The sequence below is a fragment of the Malaclemys terrapin genome, chromosome 7 (genome assembly GCF_027887155.1).
Source record: "Malaclemys terrapin pileata isolate rMalTer1 chromosome 7, rMalTer1.hap1, whole genome shotgun sequence".
NCBI lineage: Eukaryota > Metazoa > Chordata > Testudines > Emydidae > Malaclemys > Malaclemys terrapin.
Window position 1 is genome coordinate 73,595,514 of NC_071511.1, and position 26,740 is coordinate 73,622,253.

The 26,740-nt window shown below is 39.9% G+C and overlaps 1 protein-coding gene across 3 annotated transcripts; it reads left to right on the forward strand.

The window, feature by feature from the left end:
• Nucleotides 1–25,811, forward strand: GHITM (growth hormone inducible transmembrane protein). Of its 3 annotated transcripts, none has more exons than XM_054033809.1 (9): nucleotides 1–100; nucleotides 2,840–3,004; nucleotides 7,053–7,152; nucleotides 9,091–9,202; nucleotides 10,821–10,962; nucleotides 15,161–15,269; nucleotides 18,601–18,789; nucleotides 22,749–22,926; nucleotides 24,205–25,811. In XM_054033809.1, the coding sequence occupies exons 2-9, from the start codon at nucleotides 2,873–2,875 to the stop codon at nucleotides 24,290–24,292; spliced, it is 1,050 nt and encodes a 349-aa protein (XP_053889784.1). In that variant the 5' UTR covers nucleotides 1–100; nucleotides 2,840–2,872; the 3' UTR covers nucleotides 24,293–25,811. The 3 variants fall into 3 exon arrangements, with proteins under 3 accessions (XP_053889784.1, XP_053889785.1, XP_053889786.1); XM_054033810.1 differs by having other exon boundaries at nucleotides 8–76; XM_054033811.1 differs by lacking the exon at nucleotides 1–100 and adding an exon at nucleotides 154–242.
• Nucleotides 25,812–26,740: the final 929 nt, after the last annotated feature.

The following is a 26,740-nucleotide window of genomic DNA, read 5'->3' on the forward strand; positions in this document are numbered from 1 at the left end:
GTCATCACACGTAACTTGGCTCGTGACGCACAATTTGTGCTCGCACATCAGGGATACGGCATAGAGCGCAGTGGCGGTGCGTAGCCTGGGCGTTGGGAAGGTGAGGGGGGTCTCGGAGCCGGCTGTTGGTTCGCTCTCCCGCTCGACCCGCGTCCTGTGATCTTCTCCCGTCTGCTCGGGCCCCGCTATCGGAGCCGGGGAGCGCGCTGCGGGGGAGCTGTGCCTCCTGCTCCGCCGGCCGGGTACCGGAGCGCCGTGGGGGAGGGGGGAGCACGAAGGGCCCTGGGGGTTGACGGGGGAGCTGTCACTCTTGCTGTGGGGGGAGGGCCCTGGGGGAGCTGCCCCTCTTGCTGTATGTGGGGTGCAGGGTCCCGGGGAGAGGGAAATGCCTAGGGAGTTCCCATGGGATGCCGTGAACTATTTGGCCAAAGTGGGAGGGAGACTTTTCTCTAAAATAAGAGTAATTCTGGGGTAGGAATGACAGTGGGGGAGAGACCCCCATTCCCAGGTATGGAACAATAACTCACTGCCTTTTTTCTTGTGACCTTAGCACTACTGCCCCACCCCGAATATGCACTCAACCTTCTGGGGGATGTGGTTTGTGGTCCAAATAAGCAGGTTGGGGGGAGTGTGCTGAACAGAGATTTGTCTTTTCAGATTGTACATCTCATCATTTCAGAACCCTCTCCATCTAAAAACAGGCTGGCCAGTTTCTTGTTTATATTATTTTGGGTAACTGATGGTATAAATCATTTAATGCACATTAAAGACTCACATTTCTAGTTATAACTTGTATTTTTCTCTTTAATTAGAGGCTCATGAAACCAAGATTTATCCCAATATTGTGTGGTACATTTATTTTCTCAAATGACTGTCAATGGCAATCCATGTATGGCAAATGACAGTAAAAGCCTAACCCTTACATATCTTTGATAAGTTTTCACTGGCCATATATGTAATACTACTTAAGCTACTAATAAGATATAGTGATGCTCTGTGAGATTAGGTATTTATGCCCATGTGAGAGATGGATACATTGAAATACAAAGAGGTTATGACTTGCTCCGTAACAAGTTGGTGGCAGTTTGGGAACAGAATCCAGGAGTCTTGACTCAGTCTGTAGGTTTAGTTGATCCCATCGCTATTTAAGAAGTGTACTAGCAAGGCTTCTGTGTAAAGAGGCCTTCTGGATTAGAACTTGTGTCCTATATGATGTCACGCAGTGATGACCAAACTGTTTTCTTGCCTCATGTTCTTTCATAAAAGATGATCTGCAACGTTGCTAGGTTTTGTTTCATTCTGTGGATAACCTGCCCAACTTCTGCTCAAGGTTTTAATACATAAGACTTTTGAGAGCAAGTCTGTTTTGAAAATTAATTAAAAGCTGTAAATAAGCTTTAAAATTCTTTAAAATAATGTGTCTGATGAAGTGGGTATTGACCCACGAAAGCTTATGCTCCAATACATCTGTTAGTCTTAAAGGTGCCACAGGACTCTGTTGCTTTTTAAAATTCTGAAAATTTGTCATAAATTTCATCACTTATCAACCTTTCAGAGAATGTAGTAACACAAAAACCAAAAGATTCTCTACTGATTTCTGGAAAAAACCCTCTTTGTAACAGTGGCATTTCATAACTGAGCTACAAAACAAAGTGAATTTTTTTTTCTTTAGCAATTCTTTGTACATCTGGTTTACTTTCGCCTTTTGAAATTGACTCATTTAATATTTATATTATGGTAGTGCTTGAGGCCTCAATCATGATTAGGGCTCCACGGTGCTGGGCATTGTATAAACAAAGACCTGGTGTCTGTCCCAAAGATAGGTTTCAGAGTAGCACTGTCCCAAAGATCTTACTCTAAGGGCTAGTAGAAAATTTCAGTTAAATTCTAAAAAATAGCTGTGCTTGTTCTAATGTGCATAAATACAAATAAAATTGTTTTAGGAGCCTGAAAAGAGGATTAAAACTGTACTATGCATCCCTTTGTCGCTACATATAAATAAAAGCAAATTGGTGTCTATGAAAGTGTGATAGTGTATTAGTAGCTTAGTTTTATCTTTATAGAGAAAAGTCATACATATCTTTTGTATTGGAAGAAAATACTTCTAAGACTAGAAAAAGCAGTGTTTGTGAAAATAAGTTGGTAGTACTAGTAGAGCATACAGTAGGTTGACGGTTGTAAATAAAATAAAACCGAATTTGTCTTGTATAGGTTCTTTAATCTGTGACCCTGGTGGAGTATTAAGATGAAGTTAGTTAATTGTGTTTTTAAAATTATGTAAAAAGAGCTTGCTGGTGGTGGGGTTGTACTAACACATCACTTCAGTGCCCTTAAGTTAAGGTGATATTTTGATTAGTAGTCCATGTACATGATAGTCTTGGGTAGTGCATTCTATTTCCAGAATTTAGGGTGGGGTGAATGTTTAGCAGGAGGTTAGTTTATTTCTTAACACCACAAGTTCTCAACTAATGGCAGTCCAAATGCAGGTTTATGAGCACTCACAAGATTGTTCAGATAAGTTAGAGGAAGAGAAACCTTCCCTCTTCTCTGGTGAGCATGTGGTATGATTCAAAATTCTGGCATGGGAAGTCAAATCCTTGACTTTCTAAACTAAAGGGTGTGCTGTTAAACTCGCCTGTATCTGTACTGGCTCTATTTAACTCCAGAACATCTCATGTAGTGGCTCGGTTCTTTGTTTGTTTGTTTGTTTGTTTTATAGTACTTGATGATAAATAAACTTTTTTTTTTTGTTACATAACTGGCAAATCTTACTGCTTTATTTGTGCTTTTTGTGATACAATAACCAAATACTAAAGCATCTCTTCTCATGCCATTACAGGAATACTCCATTATTAAATAAAAACCAGCAACCATGCTGGCAGCAAGATTAGCGTGTTTATGGACACTGCCACGCCAGAGTCTCTGTCCTGCACTTACACAGACCTTCCCAGCTTTGAGGAATTCCAGCATAAAAGCAAATCGGTGGATCTTGCAACCTAACCGGGTAAGGTAGCTTGTTTTAATTTGATAAGAATTGTTTGTACAAAAGGTGTCAAATTAGACCATTGAGACCATTTCCATGTTTACTAAAAGACGCATTTTGGTGCAGAGGAAAATGTAAGTGAGGTAACTGAAATGGAAGGCCCAACTTAATGGGACGACAGCGCTTCAACATTTTACTGAAGCAGCAACCTGACAAAAAGGTTATTTAACAGTGGCCCAAAGATGTACAATGAATATTTTGCTCTAATTGGGACTCACTTATTAGAAATCTTGGCTCAGAAGACTAGAATGGAGTTGTATTTCTTGAATTGTCTGCACAGATTCCCATTTAAATGTCATGTGCATCTTGAGCATCCATACTCAAAACTCTTGAACAGCAGCAATCATTGGAGATGTGCTCAGACCTTGCCTGTCCTTAGGTTTCTCTCCCTCCTCTCACCCTATGCAATTCAAGGACTTATAAGAGAGCATACTCCTCCCGCCACTCAATTCCCACTGCAGATGACAAGCAAGAACTCTACAGCAGGGGTTGGCAACCTATGGCATGTGTGCCAAAGATGGCACGCGAGCAGATTTCTAATGGCACACTGCTGCTTGCTGGGGTCCTGGCCACCCGTTCCCCCCGCTCCACTGCAGGCAGCAGTGTGCCATTAAAAATCCTGCCCAGACCGCTCTTCTCCGCCCCTCCTGCCGGCATTTGCACATGCTTTGCTGACCTCTGTCACTTCCGGCGGGAGGTTGTGTTTCAGGTTAGCGTGTCTGGGAAGCGGCCCCGCTGGCGGGGGCAGGAAGAGGGACCCGGCAGCACAGGAGTTGCAGCGCCTGCGAGGCCTGTAAGTGGGGAAGGGTCTTGGGTCCCAGCTGTGCCATGCGCCTGAGCATGGCCGGCCCCGCTCCCTGGGCTCAGGCAGGCTGCCCCGGAGTTGGAGCCCCGGTGCCGGGATGAGCTCAGCTCTGTACTGGGGCAGGCCACGTCCCAGAGCCCGAACCCGAGCCCGGGGGCTGCGGCTGGCCACCTACTGAACTCTGGGAACAGCTGGGTCGCGCCTCTTTCCCCTCCCCAGGTCACTGGACCCCAGTCCCCTCCGGCATTGAGGGCAGAACCCAGGAGTCCGGAGCCCTAGTCTCCGTCTGCTCCCCATCCCCTCAAACAACTAGAGCCCAGCTGGAAACCTAGGAATCAGAGTCCTCGCTCCCAGCACTCCTCCCCTGAGCGTCAGACACCAGCCCCTTCCCAGAGCCCAGGAGTCCCAACTCCCACCCCGCTCCCCGCCCTACCCCCGCTCACACTCCCAGCCCCCTGCCCTGACCTCTGCACCCCCCACAAGCCCAGCCCTGACTCCAGCCCCCCCACATTGCCTCCTCCACCCTGAGCAACAAATGGGAGCTCCTGCACACACCCCCCCCCACACACACACACACACACATTCCCACCTGCACTCCTCGCACCAAATGGGAGCTGCCTAGGTAAGCACTCGAGACCCAAACCACCTGCCCCAACCCTGAGCCCCCTCCTTCATTCTAGCTTCTGACCACACCCTACACCCCAACCCTCAGCCTGCTCCTTTACCCCAGCCCTGTGCTCAGTGCACTCCCATCCTCAGCTCAGTGCAGAGACAGAGGAAGAAAATGGGCTAAAACCAGGGAGAAGGTAGGTACCCACTCTATGTGGGCAGGGCCGGACCCCAGACCGGCAGCGGGCTGACTTGCTCATTGAAACCATCTCTGACATCAAACCATGCTTCTCTGATAAGGTCTCGTGTCCTCCAGTAGTAAATGTATTCTCTCTCTCTTGTCTTGGGGATGAAAGTGTTCCTTGTTGTTGCTCTGTGTGCAGATCATTCACCAAACACGCATCAAGTTTGGATAAACCCCCTCAGATCTCCCATGTTAGTGGTGTGACAGGTTTGATCACAGAAACCCCCTTGGGACTGATGTGCTGAGACTACCTCTGAGCCAGTTTTCCCTTCCAGCTTGGGACTTCAGAACCCCTGCCTTGTTGTGCCAGACATGGTAGCCTGCTGCAAACACAGACCCAGGTCTGAACCACGTCCCCAAAGCTGCAAACTTAACTGAAAACAGCTTAAGAAGTGCTCCTGTCTCCAGCATCCAGTTCCCAATGGGATCCAAACCCCAAATAAATCCGTTTTACTCTGTAAAAGCTTATACAGGGTGAACTCATAAATTGTCCGCCCTCTATAACACTATTAGAGAGAGATGCACAGCCGTTCGCTCCTCCAGGTATTAATTAGATTCTGGGCTAATTAATAAGCAAAAGTGATTTTATTAACTATACAAAGTAGAATTTAAGTGGTTCCAAGTAGAATTTAAGAGGACAGAACAAAATAAGTTACCAAGCAAAATAAAACACAACAGGCAAGTCTAAGCCTAATACATTAAGAAACTGATTACAGATGAAAACTCACCCCCAGAGATGGTCCAAGAAGCTTCTTTCACAGATTGGACTCCTTCACGTCATAAGTGGTGTCTGGGAAGGCCTTGTCCTCTGACACTGATCTCTTGGGGAAGCCTGCACCAATTTCTCAGTCTCTCATTCTGCCACTACACTGGAAACTTGCAGTTGTGTTATAGCAGTGGTGGCTCAAGATATTAGAGACAAGGTGAGTGAGGTAATAGCTTTTATTGGACCAACAGAAGTTATTACCTCCCTCACCCAACTTCTCTCTCTACTACACGGGAAACACTAGTGTAGACAGGAATCAGGCATATTTACCATTGTTGCTGGAGTAGACTTAGAAACAACTCCATTTTAAAATTCTTTCACCTGTCTGTATCACCAGGGGAGTTGCTTACCCACACCCACCCCACAAAAATTGCAGAGTGGGTTTTAAAGAAAACTGGGTTGAGGAAAGTTTGTCTGATTGTTTGCTTTGTGCTTAGTGTTTTTGTCTCCCAGATTTTTATTCTGGTACTTCCATGAGCCCTAAAGTCCAAGTTATTTCAACTAAATTCTAAATATCCTCTTGTGCACTTTGGGTTTGTTTTGTAGATTGTGTACAACAGTGCATCTTCTGTACTATATCATTGTAAGTTGCGTTTTAAAAAAAAAAAAGATTGATGTTAAGTTCTGTTCTAATAGCGATCAGCATTTAAGAAGTGCTGTATATGTTGCTCTCACAACTATAGTTAAAAAGTTTCTAGGGTCAGCTTTGACTACCACTCCTTTCCTTATGTTTTCTAAATCTGTGTTGAAACACTCCTGCAGAATATTTTAATTTCCTAAGTCCTTACAGCCCATATTTAGGAACACATCTGCATGTGCAGATTAATAAAGAAAGCCAAGAGTGCAGTGGCTTCAGATTTCCAGGGGATGTTTTAACCAGTGAGAGCCAAGGATCATAGAAATCATAACATAATTTTGATTTGCTTGTATTTCAAAAGTTTGTTGGCATTCATCTTAAGTCTTTTCTCTTAGATCTTCCTTGCCATAAAATCTTAATTTATGGGCCCTAAATTCTACTCTTGCTCTTCAGAGTAGAGTTAAGGATTCAAGTTGTACAATGTGAGGAAAGTTGGAGTGTTGCTATAACTGCTTCACCCAAAACTGTGATCAGTTTGAGTTCAGTCTCCATGCCTTTCAGTCTGGCCTGTTCACAAGCACATAGGCAGCAAATATTTACCTTTATTTATGCAAAGCCAAAAAACAGTATGTTCTGGCCATTTACAGCGCCAGTGGGTGGGGTGGGAGGGTATTTGAGCTTTTTCTCGGAATAAAATCATGCTGTCTGCTCTGCCAGTATTCATATATTAAGATACAATTGATACTTTTGTAATTTCTATAATTTAGTGTAGTCAGCTGTCTACTCAGTAGTTAGAGTATTGCACAATTGGTTTAAGAGGATAATGACACCTGAGTTAGAAGGGATCAGTTGTATTTAAATAACTCCTTTTTTTACTTATACTGTTATCTTGCTATTAATTGAAACAGAGAGCTTGCCATTAATCTGTAGGTACTACTTGTAAATATGTAAATCTTTATTGTTCTAGGATCTATTTAACTGTCTTTCCTTTCTATCTGCTCATAACAGGGGTATGCCTCCAAAGCAAAAATGGGTGTGCGGCGTGGAAGAACTGGCCAAGAAATTAAAGAAGCAGCCTTTGAGCCAGCATTGGAAACTGCATTTAAAGGTGAATAACCATTCTACTCAAGTATTCAGAATGTTTGAACGCCAACTGTAAAGCTTATTTCAAAGAAATCAGTTTAAAATCCTGGATCATTATGACTTACTATAGAGTTTGACTAAGCCTTTGAAAACAAATGTCTGAAAAATGGGTTTCTTCACTTCTCTGCAACATTTGATATTGCTAATACCTCCAGTAGCCATGGAGCAATTTGAGTTGTTCATAGTCATAACTATTGTGAAGTACATGGAAATTCCTGAACTTGAAGACCTTCTCTCAGTCATTCATATGTCAAGTAGTAAGTTTCTTAAAAAGTTACATATTTTTCAGAAGCAGAGATCTATTTTTATGCGTAAGATTCATATTTCTATGGCCTTGCAGCATCCCTGAGGTATTGCCTCTATTTTATAGATGGGTAATCGAAGGCAAAATGGTTGTGACGTTCCCGAATTTGTATAGTGAGTCAGTGACAGAATTCACATCTCCTGATACTCTAGTATTAGTGTGGGATTGGGGTTTGGGGGGGTGACGGAAGGCAGGAAGATAAACTGAGCTCTAGTTCCAGGGTCTGCTCGTTAGCTAATCAGTTACTTTGAGCTTGTATAATTTCAAAATATAATTCTTTGGTACTGAATTGGCAAGGTTTTAAACAATCACCTCATGTGACTAAAGAGAACTGGGCCAAATTGAGCCCTGGTGTAAACAAGTACAGTTCAATTGAAATCACTGGAATTGGTGCCAGTTTACAGTACAATAAATTTAGTGGCAATTTATGGCTGTTAGTGACAATTGACTCTATTAGATCAGCTTGAGGATTGAAGTCCTTTTTTTAATAGAAATTAACCATTCTCTACATCCAAAGAAGTGTTATCTTCTATTCTAAGAGTGAATGTTTGTCTTGATACCATTAGTATTGTGCAGCATAGCTACTGAAAGGTCAGTCTTCCTGTGTTTGTAGTTAGTAAGAAGCGTACAATGCTTTTGAATTTAATCTGCTGGCATAATGTACACAACACAGACGCCAAATGTGCTGACTTTACATATTCAAGAAGTTCAAAGCTCTGCTTTTCTAAATATGGATTTGCCAGATAGACCGCAAAGGGGTTACTGTTGAGTAGCATATCTAGTCCAGTACACACATACCTGGGTTTGTTTTATATCAAATCTTCTTTTTCATAAAACTTCCTTGAAAGAGACTAAAATTTTTCCAATAAAAACCAACCATGCAACTGGAAATATCAACAGTTGCTACTTCTCATCTTTATTAGACAGTTATCCTTTACAGCAGTGTCAGTAACGTCCAATTTCAGGTCTTTCTGATGGATAAAAATTTATTATAATTGTTGTCAATGAGAGCAGGTTTAGAAGGCAACATCAAGAGGGGAGGGCAAAAGGGTAAGAGACCTGAAAGGCCTGATTTTTTTTTTTTTTTCCCCCTCCTGTTTTTAATGAAGAAACTTACTTAGATGATAGGCACGTATCACTAACCAATTGGTGGGTGACATTATTCTTGGTTTTTTCATTCTTTGTTTTTATTCCACTTACTGTATAGTCTTAGAAATGGCTGCCTCCTGTTGATAAACTTAAAATATGTAACATTTATTTACTGATCTATGTAGCTAGCTAACTGTAGTTTGAAGCTACATCATGTAGCAATACAAGAGAATTTGATATTCAGAGGGCATCTTTGTTCCTCTCTGAACTTAGTTTCATGGAAGAGAAACAATCAGTGTGGATGAAAAGTTCCTATAAAATAATGATAGGCTAACAGGTAAAGTTTTTATTTGGACATTAAGAATAAAGAGTTTTTTATAAATCTTGAGGTTTTTCCCTTCCTTATCAGTTGTTGTTGTTTACATAATGAAACTGAAATTAGAAAACTGTTCTACTGGATCCCATGACAAAACACTTGCAGGAATATCAATACTTTTTTCTGTTTTGCAGTGGACCGGATGGGAAGATGGATTGTTGCTGGAGGGGCTGCTGTTGGTCTTGGAGCTCTATGTTATTATGGAATGGGAATGTCAAATGAAATTGGAGCCATTGAAAAAGCTGTGTGAGCAAAATATCACGCTTATTATTTCAAATCAAGGCTAAATCACTTGAAACTCACCCTTATTTACATGCAAATTTCTCTCCCAACCAGTCTCCTTCTGTGCATGCATACTTTTTATGACTTTAAACTAAAAAGAAAAATGCTAGTTTCTTGCAGAAAGCATTGATTTTTATATATAAACCTGAAAACAAATTTTGTTAAAGCTTTGGGTTTAAATGCAATTTGGCTCACTGCTGCTATAAATATCCCACTTCCTATCTTGCAAATACTATTAACTTTGAAGTATTTTTGCCTCCTCTCAAATGGTATATATCTATATTCTTGTCTGGGGAATGTTATGAGTTAAAATGTAGGTGGATGTTCTAACTTCTGTGAAAGTGTTAGAGGAACCCTAGATAATGTGGATTTAACTGAGACCCTGTTCAGAAAGCAAAAATAGCTTCTGGAATTCACCAAGAGCTGTAAGAAATGTAAACATTGTAAGCAGGTCATAATTGTTCCCTATCTACCTGTCTCTTGTAAACACTAACTTACAAAAAGTATTTGCCCTTGGCATAACAAATTCTGTTCCATGTGGGGGTGGAGCATCCTAGCTAATGATGAAGCCTTCAAGCAATAAATCATATGTTAAAGTTTATGAATGTGTGGGCTTAAAAGAAGAAAATCTTGCTCAGTTTTGTGATAAACTTACTAGGTTCATAGCGGAAAGAGATAGGGAAGAAGTGATATTCAAAGCTCCACGCATTCGTGCTTCAAGTGACATCTCACTTTAGCATCCTATTGTGCCAATCTTCTAATACAATTGACAACCTTCTCTGTTAACATTCAAATAACTGTCATTCATTTACCACCCTTTAAGATGAATGGGGAAAAGTTTGCACTTCTGAGATGTTTTCGGGTTGTCTGCGGACTTCTGCGGAAAATAGTAACTTTGTAAAATGGAACGTGGCAGAAAACATGCATAATCTTTATTAAATGTCACTAACTGGTGGGAATTCTGTCTTCGTAGAATCTGTTCTTTAAACATAGTAATACAAAAGCTTTTCTTATCTAAGGTTATTTCTAGGTTTTTCCTTATCTCAAAACATAGCATGTATGTCATAATACATTGCTCTGGTGACTTAGCAACTTGTGACCATTTCATTAAATTACTTACAATTGTTAGTACATATACTATGGGTTTTTCCTTTTAGACTGTTTTAAAACCTATAATATACTTATTCACACCACTCTCTTGCCTTTTAAATAGTGATAGAGTAAGATACTTGGAGTATGGAGACATGAGTGAAAGGAACGCACACAGGAAATGTTTACAATAGACCAGTTTCACTAGCATTATTTATAGTAGAATGTCATCCCATACTTAACTAGCATAGTTCCATGGCAACAACATAACTTTGTGCATGGTGGAAAAGAAGTTAACAAATTAAGACCTAAAACATGATATATTTCATGACAAATGTCTCTAAACTGAATGTTGTATGCCACTGTAAGATGGATCTCATTAGTCTTAAATATTTATAACAGTTTGATTGTATCAGAACTAAGAATAAGTGGTGAGATCAATTAAAACATGAAAAAATAGCAACATAACTGTTCATAATTTCATCTCTTTCAGTATTTGGCCTCAGTATGTGAAAGACCGAATCCATTCTACCTACATGTACTTTGCAGGAAGTGTTGGTTTGACAGCATTGTCTGCTGTAGCAGTCAGCAGATCTCCTGCACTCATGAGCCTCATGATGAGGGGTTCTTGGCTGGTAAGGTTATATGGGCTTTCTCTTTAATCACCAGAAAGATTAGTGTTAAGAAAACCATGTTTTGAAGTAGAGCTTGGAATCTTAGAAGGTGAAACTTTATGGGGTGTGTCTAGTTGTCTTAAAACGGCCCCAACAGTACAGGGTTACGTAATTCTTTGACAAGTTTCAGAGTAACAGCCGTGTTAGTCTGTATCCGCAAAAAGAAGAACAGGAGTACTTGTGGCACCTTAGAGACTAACAAATTTATTAGAGCATAAGCTTTCGTGGACTACAGCCCACTTCTTCGGATGCATATAGAATGGAACATATAATGAGGAGATATATATACACTCTGTATGTGTGTATATATATCTCCTCATTATATGTTCCATTCTATATGCATCCGAAGAAGTGGGCTGTAGTCCACGAAAGCTTATGCTCTAATAAATTTGTTAGTCTCTAAGGTGCCACAAGTACTCCTGTAATTCTTTGAATAAGGCGCATCTACAAACTTCTGGTCATTGGTGTGTGTGTTTGTGGGGGGGAAAGACAAGAAACTTCCCCCTACATGAACTAGTGCAGGGGTTGTCAATAGGCAGACCACAAGCCAAATCCGGACCTGCCATTTGAACAGACACTGATATCTTTTTTTATGTACTTGTTGTTGTTGGGTTTTTTAATTATTTAATTATTATTTTCTCTGGAGTCTGGATCTTGATTATACCTCGTCCAAGAAATTTGGACCTTGACCAAAGAAAAATTGACTACCCCTGCTCTAGTGTGTTTATAAAAAAAAAAAAAAAAAAAAAAAAAAAAGACTGACAGGAGCTTGCTACCTGAAAGCAATTAGAGCTCAGTGGTCTCACTGTTCAATCTTCTCTTAAGTGTGTCTCAGTAGGTAAGCTAAATACTAGTGGTATCTGGAAAAATTCTGAAGAAACATTTTTGTTATATAATGATTAATCAAAATTGAAATGTTTCATGGAAATGGTTTGGCATCAGTTAACTTCCAACAGAACACTGGCAGGCTGAAGGGGAGCTTGGGAACTCTAGCTGAGCCAGGAGCCTTGAAATTTGGGAGCTGGCACTTCCAAGCTCCATGTTTTTCTTCAACCCACCAGAGACCTTGGAAATCCTGGTAGCTGTGAAATTGACATGATGATCAGTTTGGTTGTTGCTCACCACTGAATTTCACTGGTGAAACTCGCCAGACTCTTGGTAAGCTGACAAGTATCTGGGGAGCGTATTTTGTTTTGGCAATGCCATGTCTAAATGTTTCCAAAACAATATAGTGGGATTTCAGTTCTGCGAAAACTTTTGAATTTTTCCTTTTGGTCCTGACTGAAGATAAAAATTTTGTGAACGCTCAAATTTTCACAGAACTGAAATTCAGTTTTCTAGGCAGCTCTACTGAAGACCCCAATAAAACTGAAATCTGACTTTAATATGCTGCAATCTCTCACAAACTTAACAGGAATATTTGAAACAAGCTTGTAGAGGTAAATCCTATGTTTAAACTAACCGGTATGATTTACTTAGGTATTCATAATTTTACAAGTGGCTCCCCTTTTAGGTAACTGGATTTATGGATAACCTCAGACTTAAACTGAACAAGATCAATTTCTCATGGTTAGATGATTTAACAGCATAAAATAGTAAAAGCTGAAAATAGACTCTGTTTTAAACACTCTTTAATAGCTATTTTAAAGTAACTTAAGTGTTTAATGCTAACAAATCGAGTAGTGGTAAAGTGTCATAACTAAACCTTCAGTTCTTTCTTTATCTTAGCTAAAACATTCATAGCTTAGTTATAGTTAAACTGTGGCTAATTTATAATACATAACTTGGCAATAAGAATGGTGATAAGATTAAACTAATTTTACTCCACAAAGTGCTGAATGTGGTTTTATTTTAAACATTTTGTTTCAGAAATATCGCTACGGGCACATTATGTACAGTAGAGGGAGCTATTGCTAATTATCTAATCCTAGTAAAAGATGGCTTTATGGAGAACATCAAAGAATCCTATCTAAACATACATATTTAAACTTAAACATAATTTCTTTTTCTGTTTAAATTTAGGTATATTTGCATGTCAAGAGCCTAATGTGTGCTAGATAATATTACTTGTTAAAATAGTCTATTGTGGTCATGTAAAAGTTTCTTCAGCTGGTCATATTGAACAGTTAAGCATAGTTTAAAGTTGGTGAAATCGTAAAGCTGTGGCTTCTGGTATGAAACTGACCTATTGCATCAGACTTGACTTATCTGATCAGACTGATGTCCTCAAAGGCTGCGTAAACCTGCCAGTGGCCAATAGCTAACTGTTCAAAGGCAGGTCATATGACTTGCTGCTGCCAAAACAATGCCTAGCTTGCCTGCGCATAAATTGATCAGCGACATGCACAACTATGAATATGGTATTTGGCTTACTGAGGCCAGGCTTGTTAATTTATCCATTTGCATCTACATATGCTCTGTGGTTGTCCAGCCATCTCCTTTGGAAATCTTGTGTATGCATGTCTCCTGCTTGTTCCTCCCTGTGAACATACACACTAGCATTTGTAGGTATAGGACTATCTGAAAATTTAGTATTAAAATGACATCTGTACCAGATTCTGCAAATCTGTTTATCAGTTGTGCATAATATAGTGACAACATTTAGGTCCAAATTTTCAAATGTTCATGCTGGTGTAAATTCTGCTCTTGGGAGAATTCCACACCACTGCACAATGCAGAATTTCACAGAATTCCCTGTTTACTCCGCAGAATTTCTGGCTGCCTCTAGGGGTCGCTGGACTCTGCAAAGCCCAGCTCACAGTGAGCGTGCCTAGCCTAGTGGGGCTGGAGGCTGCATGCTTTTTGATTCTCATTCTCCTGGGGATGGGAGAGGGTGTGGGAGATCCAGCCAACTCTGGCAAATGGTGAGGAAGGGGTGGGCTGCACCAGCAGGACAGTAAAGAAATTAGGGTAGTAATGGCTTTGGAGTGCTGGTGCCTGGGCCAGGGGGTGCCCCATGACTGGGCTCTGGAGGGAGGAGGATGCTGGTGGCTGGGCTCTGGGGGGCCCCCACAGCTCTCTCCAGCACTCTCCTGCCCCCAGTGGAACTGGGTTTTAGTAGGGGTGTCTTTAACACTCCTGGGGGAATCTTTTTTTGCTCTTGTCTCTATTGCTGACATGTTGACAGGTATTTTGAAACAAATTACCAAAATAATTGAAACTGGAGTGATTATATTGTGTTGTTTTGACAAAATATGCGGAATTTTAAAATGTGCAGAATTTTTAATTTTTTGGTGCAGAATTCCCCCAGAGTAAAATTCTAATGAATGTGTGCATTCATGAGGCGGGGAGAGCAGGAGACATACATTAAAAAGGGTGGCTGGGTATCCGCAGAGTGCATGTGCTGAAAAGGGTAAATGTAGATAATTGGACAAAGTAGAAGGCATAGCTACAGATAGCCATGTTTCGTCTATTTATAGAATTGCACCAAGGTCCATTTAGGCATGTCATAGAGATGTGGTTTTGGCAAGAGCAAACCAGAAGTAGCAGCTAATGGTCTCAGTCAACCATCTATTAGCTGTTAGGCCACACACTCCTGTTCAAGCAGGAAGCAGCTAGACTGAGCAAGAGGAGAGACACATGGTTTGGAAACAAATGGGAGCAGGAACAGATGGTATTTGGATGGGGCTTGGGGAGAAAGCATGTACAAGGAACAAGCAGCAATGCTTAAATATTTTAAGTAAATGAAAGGTCTTAAGTGGGGATACAGTGAACCATCAGGGGACACCTTTGGAATCATCCAGTTAGTTGCTTCCTCTATGTGTGTGTTTTGTTGTTTTTTTGTTACCTGGCATGTCTTGTACTGGACAGCTTTAGACACATAGCACCAATTGGTATACCTCTTGGCTTGGACAGTCCTAAGATTTCCTGGGTAAAAAATGCATTGACTTCATTGGGGTCTTACTAGAGTAAGGACTGCTGGATTTGGGCTACTGTGTGAAGTTTAGCTGGGTACTTCTGAGATAATTGTGCTTTTACTCAACTATGTGTGCAGCTTTCTGCTCTTGAATCTTTGAGAGATAATTGTGCATAGGAGTACTATTGACATTTAGGCTAGTAAAAGAAATTAATATAAACTAAGATTTCAGAGGCAGAGTAGAGAAGTTTGTACATCTCAGTGTGCTCTTGAATTCTTATATGGTAATTCTTTATATTACAGGCAATAGGTGCAAGTTTTGCAGCTATGATTGGTGCTGGGATGCTGGTTAGGTCAATATCCTATGAAGGTAATCCTGGTGCTAAACACCTTGCCTGGATGCTTCATGCAGGTAGGTGCATTTAATTTTCTGTGTGACAGTATCTCAGCTACTTAACGTGAAATATTATGTCTGTGGTTTTGCTGAAGATAAGCCTACTTCTGAAGGAAAACAAGTTCTTAGTCTCCCAAAACTTTAATGAAATATCTATTGCTTTTTGGATGCTGTAACTTCCTTTTAGCTCCTTTCATTCCTGTTCACAGCACCTTCTGTGTGGCTGTTAATGAAATATTCTTTAAAGTATCTTTCTTACGTTGGCTGGGGCTTATGGGTGAGTTCTGGAGATGTCTTTTGCCCCAACTACATTGTGCAGCATTCAGCTACTTAGACATCCTTGTTCTCTTAAATATAAAAGGATTAATAACAGATCCTCTGTTGGTGTGGCTATTGGTATTGGTATTTGCCGTGCATTTTCTCTCTTGCTAATATTCATTAAAGGGTACTGGGGATATCTGGATTCTGCAAGCATGCCTTTCCACTTGAGGAAACCTTACCCTCTATTCATTGTACTCAGCTGCCACAGAACAGCCAAGGCCCTCTGATTCAATCTAACCATTTCTCAAACCTGTTCACCTTAATAGAAGCAGAACCTGCCCCCCCATGCTGGTTAAGTAAAAATTGAGGGCCTGGTGACAGCCCTGACTATATGAATGCACCAGACTTCATGATAGGATTCAGAAGGTACCTGAGCAGTTGAAAGTTAATAATTCAGATTGACCTTAGCAGAGATCCTCCAAAGGTCAAAGTTTGGGGTGATTTCCTCTTCCTATCCTGTGCTTGACCAGTGAAATTACTGAGCTTCAGTTTGTTAGCTCACTAGGAACATGGAAATTACTGGTCGGTTAGTGGTATGTTGCAGGTTATGTTGGAAGTCTTCATGACTAGTCAAAAGGCTGTTTTCAGCAGAGCATCTGCTGAAAGATTGTGATTATTTGCATTCATTATTAATAGAAAAAATGGTACAGTAATGTTTCCATGTTATTAAAAATTAACAATTACTTTAGACACATCATTGGTAATTGAGAAAGCAAAGCCGTTCCTTTGCAGAAGGGATTTCCTTAAAAAAAAGTTGAAAGACGTTTCATAAAAAGGAATTTTATGAGCTCTCTTAAAAACATATTTTTTAAAATTTTAAAAGAATGACTCCAAAAGAAGTGTTCTGCTCCCTGTTGGTTATTTCTTTGGGGGCCCTTTGAAAATACCCTTCAAAAGAGCAAATGTGCTCAGGCTTACCCCTTCTTCCACTTGTGCACATTGTTTCTCTATTTCTTACTGCCTTTGATTTCATTGTCAGAGTTGTTAATACAGGTAAAGCGTATTCCTGAAGACCCTGGGGAAGGCTTTATTCCTTCCACAAAACAATGAAACTGACCGTACAAAAAGTACACTGAAATGAACAAACTAAAGAATAGAAATAGTTTCTGCTCGACTCTTTTATAGTGATCTTATGAGTTATAATGGTAAGAACACTTAGGTGGAAATGTGGTTAGTCAAATCTGTGTCCCTTTAAAGAACTGTAATTTTTTTTCTTCTGTGAAAATGCATGTTCAAATCAAACCTGCAATATATGCCACATTAGTACATGAAATTACTTGCCTCTTCTAGCTGTCTTTTCAGTTTACCTGCTGAATGATTGCTTTATAGTTAGCATGGCTTTATAAGTATCATACTGGTACTAACTGCCTCCTCAGCAGTCCTATATAATCAAATTGTATGAGTCAACGTGCAGCAGATTATTTCTGCAGTTCTGATGTGGGCAAGTAAGGTGTCACTTAAATTATATTTTTTTGTGCAAATGAATGTACCATTAGTTTTGATCTATAATAGTTTAAAATTATAGTAACATGCAAATGATTGAAGTAAGCCAGTCACTCACCGTGTTGTCACAATATCATCAGTGAACCATCGGCTTTTCATGGATCAGTGGGAAGGGATAGAGCAACACCAGTTATGTCCACTCCGATATGAGCTACCAGCTAGTTGCTATTTACCTTGTGTGCAATATTCATTCACTTTTGAATATAATACAACTCATTTGTTAATAAGGTCTGTCCTCTGAAGACCACCTTCTCTTAGGCAACAGAAGTGTCTCAGTAAAGGAATTGTACTGTTCACAGTATGTTATCAGGAAGAGCATTCATCCCCTTTCTCCTGATTTTTGTAACTTCTGAAAGGTTAGTATTGTATGACATATTAAATGTCCACACACTCAATTCACTATCAGGGTGGACATTGAAAACCCAGTGTTCTGAAACACTTTCAGTGTAAGAAGATATGGTTGACAAACTTCACTCATATCAAGCAGATTTTTAACTTTGAGTACAAATCTGATAAAGAATCACACATGTCTCACTGAAAAAGTTTTAACTGGTTCAAGTGACACTACTTACTTTCAAAGCTGTTTCCATTAGAAACCTTAATGCTCAGTTTGCAGTTGTCTGTGGATTTCAGAAATGTTAATGTGGGGGTTTTGCATATGCATAACTACTGTGTTTACTAGCTTGTATAGGACCTAGTATGGTGCTTAAGATTATAAAACTTGACATACACCGCTACCTTGATACAATGCGACCCGATATAACACAAATTCAGATATAACACGGTAAAGCAGTGCTCCGGGGGGGCAAGGCTGCGCACTCCGGTGGATCAAAGCAAGTTCAATATAACACGGTTTCATCTGTAACGCAGTAAGATTTTTTTTGGCCCCCAAGGACAGCGTTATATCGAGGTAGAAATGTACCAAGTCAAGTTGCTGTAGAGGTGGGCCAAATCTTTATAATACACAGTGCTGTATTTGGGAAGAGGGATTCCTTTCTGATGCATTTGTTACTCGTTTTTTTACCGTGAACATGTGACTTGATTGCATAGCTGTTCCTAATGTCAAGAATTCTTTCCTTTTTTCAAAATACAGCTGCAACTCCAGCTTCATGTGAAAATGCATTCCATAGGCTGACTGTACTGTCTGAAGCATTTATTGGTTCAAGATATACTTGTTGCTGACTTTGAACAGGCCTTGTAATTGTCATCAGCCAGCATAAAGACTGCTCATTTTTCTGAACTGTCCTTCATAATTAAATGAACGGTAGCACATTTCATCTAAGTTTTGTGGCATTGTACTGAATATTTTCTGACAAATTCTGCATTGGCTTTTCTTCTTTGCGCAAACCCATTGAACTCAATAAGATTGAATAGAGTGTAAATCAATACAGAGTCTGGCCTATTGACTCAGTTATGTGGCTGAAAAATACCCTCTTGGGATAGGTCATTTATCTTCAGCCATTCAATATATACAGCATTGAACATAACTAAATTTCCAAACTTGCTTGTCTTTTTCTTCACTTAGGTGTTATGGGTGCAGTGGTGGCTCCCTTCACCTTGTTGGGTGGTCCTCTGCTAATCAGAGCTGCCTGGTACACAGCAGGAATTGTAGGAGGTCTCTCAACTGTGGCCATGTGTGCACCAAGTGAAAAGTTTCTGAACATGGGAGGACCACTGGGAGTAGGCCTTGGCCTTGTTCTTGCTTCATCAATTGGTAAACAAAATACTGTTTTGATGTTTGACTTCTAAGTGTCTAAAACCGAGTTCACCTAATTATACATTATCTTTAATACAGTGAGACTGGCCCTGACTGAGAAAGGTACACCCAAAAGTACCTGGTTAGATAGTATTTGCAGGAGCTGTTATCTTCATAGATTCTAAAGCCAAGAGGGACCATAGTGATTATCTAGCCTGACCTGGATAATAGCAGAGGCCATAGAACTTCCCCAAAATAATTTCTAGAGCATATCTTTTAGGAAAAACTTCCAATCTTGATTTAATAATTCAGTGGTGGAGAATCCACCATGATCCTTGGTAAATTGTTCCAATGGTTAACTCTCACTGTCTTTGAATTTATACCTAATTTCCAGTCTGGATTTATCTAGCTTCAGCTTCCAGCCATTGGATTGTGTTATACTTTCTTCTGCTAGACTGAAGAGCCCATTGTTAAGTACACCTCTACCCCGATATAATGCGGTCCAATATAACGCGAATTCGGATATAACGCGGTAAAGCAGCGCTCCAGGGGATGGGGCTGCTTTACTTCATTATATCCGAATTTGTGTTACCGCAAGCGGTTCCTCTCCGTCCGCCCATTACTTGCTGCGGCCCTCCCCGGGGCCCCCCGCCTCAGCTCACCTCCGCTCCACCTCCTCCCACGAGCGCACTGCAGCTCCGCTTCTCCTCCCTCCCAGGCTTGCTGCACCATTCAGCTGTTTGGATCAGCAAGCCTGGGAGGGAGGAGAAGCGGAGCTGTGGTGCGCTCATGGGAGGAGGCGGAATGGAGGTTAGCTGGGGCGGGGAGGCCCCGGGGAGGGCCGCAGCAAGTAACGGGGCGCGCAGAGGAACCGCTTCTCGCTCCAGCTCATCTCTGCCGCCTCCGCTCCTCTTCTCCCCTCCCACCCCCCTTTCCAGGCTTGCCAGGCCAAACAGTTGATTGGCGCAGCAAGCCCAGAAGGGAGGGAGGGAGAAGCGGAGCGGCAGCGGCGCGCTCAGGGAGGAGGCAGAGCAGAGGTGAGCTGGGGCGGGGAGCGGTTTCTCTCCCTACCCTGATATAACGCAGTCTCACCTATGACATGGTGAGATTTTTTTTTTTTTTTTTTTTTTTTGACTCCTGAGGACTGCGTTTTATCAGGGTAGAGGTGTATTTGTTCCCTATGTAGGTACATGTAATCAAGTCACCCCTGAACCTTCTCTTAGACAGCAAGTTTTTTTTAGTCTGGCACCTCAGCAAATTGTCAGCATGTCCCTATTTTAAAATAATGTTTTTGCTGGTTTAAAACCACACTAAAAATACTCTCAGTGAAGAGTACTGATGGACATGGACTTCATGCATGTTTTTTTTTTTTTTTTTTTTTTTTTAAAGTCTAGGCTAAAAATCCATCTGGTTAAAGTTTCAGTAAACTGTAACACAGCAAAAAACTGCAATGGTGTCTTTTGGTAATAAATATTAAAATTGCCAGGTTAAATGTGACTCAGATTTGCTACTGAATATTTTTTCTGTATATTCTCTTTTTGAAACATACATGTTAGAATTGCTCTGTGAAATGGTCTGACATAGAAGTTTCATATGAAAATAACACCAATTAGGTGGGTTTTGTTTCGCTCTCTAGGTAAAAAGATACTTTAAAGAAACTTGTAAGAGGCTTACAAGTTCTGTTTAAATTTAACTTAAGGCTAGACATTTAAGAATTCAAAAGTCACAAAATGTTGAAGGAGGGTTGCATGCGTGCCCCATTGTACTTATGCATTATGGTACAGTCTAATGTAAAAAATATTTTAGATCATACAATATTACGGCTGTCGATTAATTGCAGTTAACTCACACAGTTAACTAAAAAAAATTAATCGCACTGAATAGAATACAAATTGAAATTTATTAAATATTTTTGGATGTTTTTCTAAATCAGGGATCAGCAACCTTTGGCACGCGGCTCGCTAGGGTAAGCTCCCTGGCGTTCCGGGCCGGTTTGTTTACCTTCCACATCTGCAGGTTCGGTTGATCGAGGCTCCCACTGGCTGCGGTTTGCCGTTCCAGGCCAATGGGGGTGGCGGGAAGTGGTGGCCAGCACATCCCTTGGCCCACGCCGCTTCCCGCAGTCCCCATTGGCCTGGGACGGCGAACCGCAGCCGGTAGGAGCCGCGATCAGCCGAACCTGCGGACACGGCAGGTAAACAAACTTACCCTGGCGAGCCGCGTGCCAAAGGTTGCCAATCCCTGTTCTACATTTTCAAATATATTGATTTCTATTACAACACAGAATACAAAGTGTACAGTGCTCACTTTATATTTTTATTACAAATATTTGCACTGTAAAAATGATAAAAGAAATAGTATTTTTCAATTCACCTCATACAAGTATTGTAGTGCAATCTCTTTATCCTGAAAGTGTAACTTACAGATGTAGATTTTTATCATTGCATAACTGCACTCAGAAACAAAACAATGTAAAACTTTAGAGCCTACAGGTCCACTTGGTCCCACTTCTTGTTCGGCCAATCGCTAAAACAAACAAGTTTGTTTACATTTATGGGAGATACTGCTGCCTGCTTCTTATTTACAATGTTACCTGCAAGTGAGAACAGGCACTTTTGTAGCTGGTATTGCAAGGTATTTACGTGCCAGTATGCTACACATTTATATGCCCCTTTATGCTTTGGCCACCATTCCGGAGGACATGCTTCCATGCTGATGATGCGCGTTTAAAAAAAAAATGCATTAATTACATTTGTGACTGAACTCCTTGGGGGAGAATTGTATTTCTCCTGTTCCGGTTTACCTGTATTATGCCATATATTTCATGTTATAGCAGTCTCGGATGATGACCCGCACATGTTCATTTTAAGAACATTTTCACAGCAGATTTGACAAAACACAAAGATACCATTGTGAGATTTCTAAATATAGTTACAGCACTCAACCCAAGGTTTAAGAATCTGAAGTGCCATCCAAAAATCTGAGAGGAATGAGGTGTGGCATATGCTTTCAGGAAGTCTTAAAAGAGCAGCACTCCGATGTGGAAACTAGAACCTGAACCACCAAAAAAGAAAATGAACCTTCTCCTCAAGGCATCTGACTCAGATGATGAAAATGAATATACATAGGTCCACTTTGCTTTGGATCGTTATTGAGCAGAACCTGTCGCTAGTATGGCTGATGTCCTCTGGAATGGTGGTTGAAGCATGAAGGGACACATGAATCTTTAGCACATCTGGCCCGTAAATATCTTGTAACACTAGCTACAACAGTGCTATGTAAACCCCTATTCTCACTTTCAGGTGACATTGTAAACAAGAAGCGGACAGCATTATCTCCTGCAAATTGTAACCAAACTTGTTTATCTAAGCAATTGGTTGAACAAAAAGGAGGACTGAGTGGACTTGTAGGCTCTAAAGTTTTACATTGTTTTATTTTTAAATGCACTTATATTTTTGTATATAAGTTTACATTTGTAAGTTCAACTTTCATGATAGAGATTGCACTACAGTTTTTTATTAGGTGAATTGGAAAATACTGTTTGGTTTTTTACAGTGCAATATTTATTCAAAAATAAAGCACTGTACACTTTGTATTCTGTGTTGTAATTGAAATCAATATATTAGAAAATGTAGAAAATATCCAAAAATATTTAAATAAATGGTATTGTGTTATTGTTTAACGGCATGATTAATCGCACACTTAATTTTTTTAATCATGCGACAGTCCTATACAGTACTCTTCTGCAATTTTGAATAAATGTCACATCTCTTACTATGGTGTACATGTATGCTAGAATCCATGAAAATAGCTGGCATATAAGAAGTACCATGAATGACCTGAGCACTCTTGCAGGATGGTTCTTCCATGCTCCTACATTATAAATCATGCTAGTCCTCAAATAATTAAGACTGTAACAATGCATATACACAAAGAAGGGGCTTGCTTTTAACACCTTTTTTGCACACTTATTCCAGGATCTATGTTCCTGCCTCCTACCTCTGCATTTGGAGCAGGCCTCTATTCTGTAGCAGTTTATGGTGGATTGATCCTTTTCGGCATGTTCCTGCTGTACGATACACAAAAAGTTATCAAACGTGCAGAGACACACCCAGAGTCCATATATGGAGTAGCAAAGTATGACCCCATCAACTCGTAAGTATTATCCTGGTGTCAACACTGATCTGATTTTAAGACTGTTTTAACTGATGTCCCTTCAAGCAATGCAGTAGTGTAAAAAGAAAATTTACCTGCTGTCCTGCAGATATTGGAGAGAAATTCACTTTGGGATATTAAACCTCACTTTACACTAAAATGCACTAGATTATAGCCACATCATTTTCCAAATACAATATGAAAATAGTTAATGGGGATAAAACTATTACTGAAAAATACATATTTTTAAAACTACAGAAGCATGACTAAGTACTACATGTGATGCCAAAAAAGAGGTCTTTTTTTTTTTTTTTTCCTTTTTATGTACATCTCTCAGCCAATGTAAGTTGTGTTTTTTTTGTTTTGTTTTTTTTTACTAACAGTTTTTCTGTGTGGATGGGGGAAATTCTTTGTACTTGCTTTCTGAAAGACTTTCAGCTCACATTCTTAATCTGTTCAAACAAAGCAATTTTAGTTGTGTTGTAAGCTGTAAAATATCTTAGTCTATATAATATGTAACCTTTGTAATTGTAAATTAGTAAAACTTTTATGTCCACTGTAGCTAATAGTAATATAATGATTAATTGTCTTCAATAAGAGCCAAATCTGATAATAGGCTAACCTTCTCACTTTGTAAAGGTCTCTCTTCTCTCAGTTATATTTTTGAGTTGGAAAGGCATATTTCTGTTACCCTTTTGAACTAAGCTCAGTATTTACTTTTATGTAAATAACTGACTCTAAAAGAAAAGGAATTTGGGGGATAAGCTGTTGGGAGGAAGAAAAAAGGAATCTACCCAACGTTGTTCAAAACTTTGTTCCAAATCCTGGTCCCACTGAACTTTAGTGGTAGCTTAGTTGTTTTGGGCCAAATCCTAGTTCCAATACGTTTTTTAACTACAAGTGTAATGTCCCATGACAAGTTACTGTGCATTTTTACCCATCTATAGCTTATTGCTTAACACATGTGGTTGTCATTCTAGTTTCCAGAATGTGATTTAAACAAACGTAAATAAGAGCTATATGTCATAACTGAAGTCTTAGTGGCAAATTAGTAAATTTCTGCTTGTAATGATTACACAGTTCACTTCAGAAAAACAAGATTCACATACACAATGTAGTATCTTAAAAAACAAGTTGAGTGAGACACTCAGGTCCTCAACCTCATTTTTAAAATTTCCTAATGTGTTGAATTGACATTGAGTAATTAAATGTTGCTTATAACATTGCTTATAGTAAATTAAACTAACTGGCTTTCTGTGTGTTGTTTTTTTTTTTAAGGTGTCTGGGCATTTACTTGGATACACTGAACATCTTTATCCGGGTGGCCACCATGCTTGCCACTGGTGGGAGTAGTAGGAAAAAGTGAATTAAGATTTTTCTTTGCAACCATCTGATAGTTCACCGAACTCTGTCAGCTTAGTGCATATGCCTAGTAAATATGAGTCTGGTGTACAAGCAGCTTTCATGTATAAGTCAGAAGTTTGAAGCACTTCAGCATTATTAAGGTGTTTCAGTACAACATGAATCTCATGGATAAGTTTCCCAGTTCTTATGTGAACAGGTCAAATTTGGATTACAGTGCAAACACTTGTACATAATTTGTGATATCTTAATGGGAAAGAAATATATTATAGTAAATTGTATTCTAAACTTAAGTAAACAAAACTAGATCAGTCTGCTTCTCTGAAAGGTTTGACAACATATTATTCTGTGACTATCACTTTTTGCATCTACTGTAATTGCATAGTAAAAAGAAACTGATCTCCAAAATGAGGGATCAAGTGTACAGAAAGGGGCACTAGATAACTCAAGAGACCGATATTGGAATATGGAACCTTGTTGTGATTAAACTGAAAGTGGTATTGTCTGAGAGCTGTTGCTGCTATTTGATGGCCTTTGGGTGACCTACCTGAAAGGAATTAGAGCCCTATCTACTAGAACTTAACTTAATCTATCACAATTCGTGCCCTTGTAACATCTCAACTGAAATTTTAGAAAGGATTAAGGTGAGCACAGAGAAATACAAAGGCCTTGAAAAGGCAATGCGACCCTTATGGAATGGTGGGCAGTGGTAAAGAAGCTTGTGCTCTTACTACATCTATTTGTCCTGTGGGTAAATAGAACTTCAGCACCTTTCCTGAATATACTTGAAAAATTAGCGTTTAATGTGGCTGTAATGTTTCCAACATCCTTCATGTTCATTAGCTATATCTATGTCTTTGCACTGAGAAGTTAAACTTTGGGAACATCAAACTATTGAAGTGTTGGTTCCAGAACCAAAAAATACGTAGGCTATAATGTGTGTTTTTGGCCAATAAAACCACTATACTGAAATCAACTAAGTTATTTTTGGTGATGGCCTCCTGAGGTCTGAGCTCAGTGACCAGTCCCACTCTAAAATTTGCTTAATGATGGTGCTGGAACAAAGGGAAGTGAACTCTATTCTGCTTTTTTCACCTGTCCCCCAGGCCCCAAAACTAAATGCTGTATACTTTCAAGTGCTTTTGCCTGTAATCCTTTGACTCCTCTTCCCAAATTGCTGCCATACAACTGGTATTTTCTTTACCATATTTAACAAAAATGCCCCACTAACATTAATGGTGAATTTCTACAACTATATTTCATTGTTTGTTCTAGTACCATACTTGGTTTGCCAAATACAAGTATTATAAGCTGGGATAACAGGTAAACCTCTGAAAATATTGGGCACAAGCTATTGTTGGCAATCCTTAAAATTAAATGAGGCCTATGTAACTGCTGCTGTACTCAATCTAGTTACCAGTCCTGGCAAAGATCAAATCAGCAATTGAGAAACTTATTTTATCCTTTAATGTGCTATGCTTGTATACTGATTTCTGAAACAATAAAGTCCAAGACCAACAGTTCATTGGTCTCTTATTTATCCTTTCAAATAATGTTTATACTGTAGTACATTACTTCGTAAGGGCACTGTAACTTCATCTTCCTCCTTCCCCACAGTTCTTCCTCTTATAAGAGAATTAAATGAACAGTGCATACTCCTTGTGTGGAGTGTCTGCATAATTGTTTGCAGTGGAGTCTACAATGCTATTTTTTCCATCAGTTAGATGCATTTTCTTCTCAAATAACACTATAGACAAGGACAAAACTCTGTAGAATAAATGCTAGTATCTTTAACTCATGGTGTAAAGAAGTTTTTTCTTACCCTGTGGAACTACAGGGCATAACTTGTGGTGTCACAAAATTTGAGAAGTGCTAAGCAACCTTTAACTAGACAGGACTACCAGCTTCACCTGTAATAAGGAACAATGCCCAACTGTCTCTGGTACTCCAGATGACTGTGTTTGGGGGGAGAGCAGTGGCTTGTCAGGAAGAATTTTGTCACATTCCTTTTTGCCTCAGTAGATTGCATTGCAAAATCTTTTACAGTAGGTACCACTCTTAGAGCACATCTACACTTATCTCCGGAGCAATCGATCCAGCAGGGGTCGATTTTATCGTGTCTAGTGAAGACGCGATAAATCAACCACCGAGCGCCCCCCTGTCAACTCTGGTACTCCTGTTATACCAATAGAATAAAAACCAGCAGGATCTTATTGAGAGGGATAAGGCAAAGATGCCACATTTCTCTTTTGCTTTATTATATTTACAATAAAAGTAAACAACGTTGTTTGACTACTTCTTCCTATCACTTATTCCTTACACACATACATTCACACAATCATTTATTCAAGTTTTGTATAGGTATTATAGTTACCAGCCTAGAAGTTGTTCATGCCAAGTTACTGGCCAGATATCTTGGCCATGAGGATGGAGCTGAGTCCATGTCAGGTGC

Coding starts and splice junctions, on each gene's coding strand:
- GHITM (XM_054033809.1), top strand. CDS start 2,873: ATGCTGGCAGCAAGATTAGCGTGTTTATGGACACTGCCACGCCAGAGT. Junction 7,153..9,090: donor ATTGGAAACTGCATTTAAAG/GTGAATAACCAT, acceptor TCTGTTTTGCAG/TGGACCGGATGGGAAGATGG. Junction 10,963..15,160: donor TGATGAGGGGTTCTTGGCTG/GTAAGGTTATAT, acceptor TTTATATTACAG/GCAATAGGTGCAAGTTTTGC.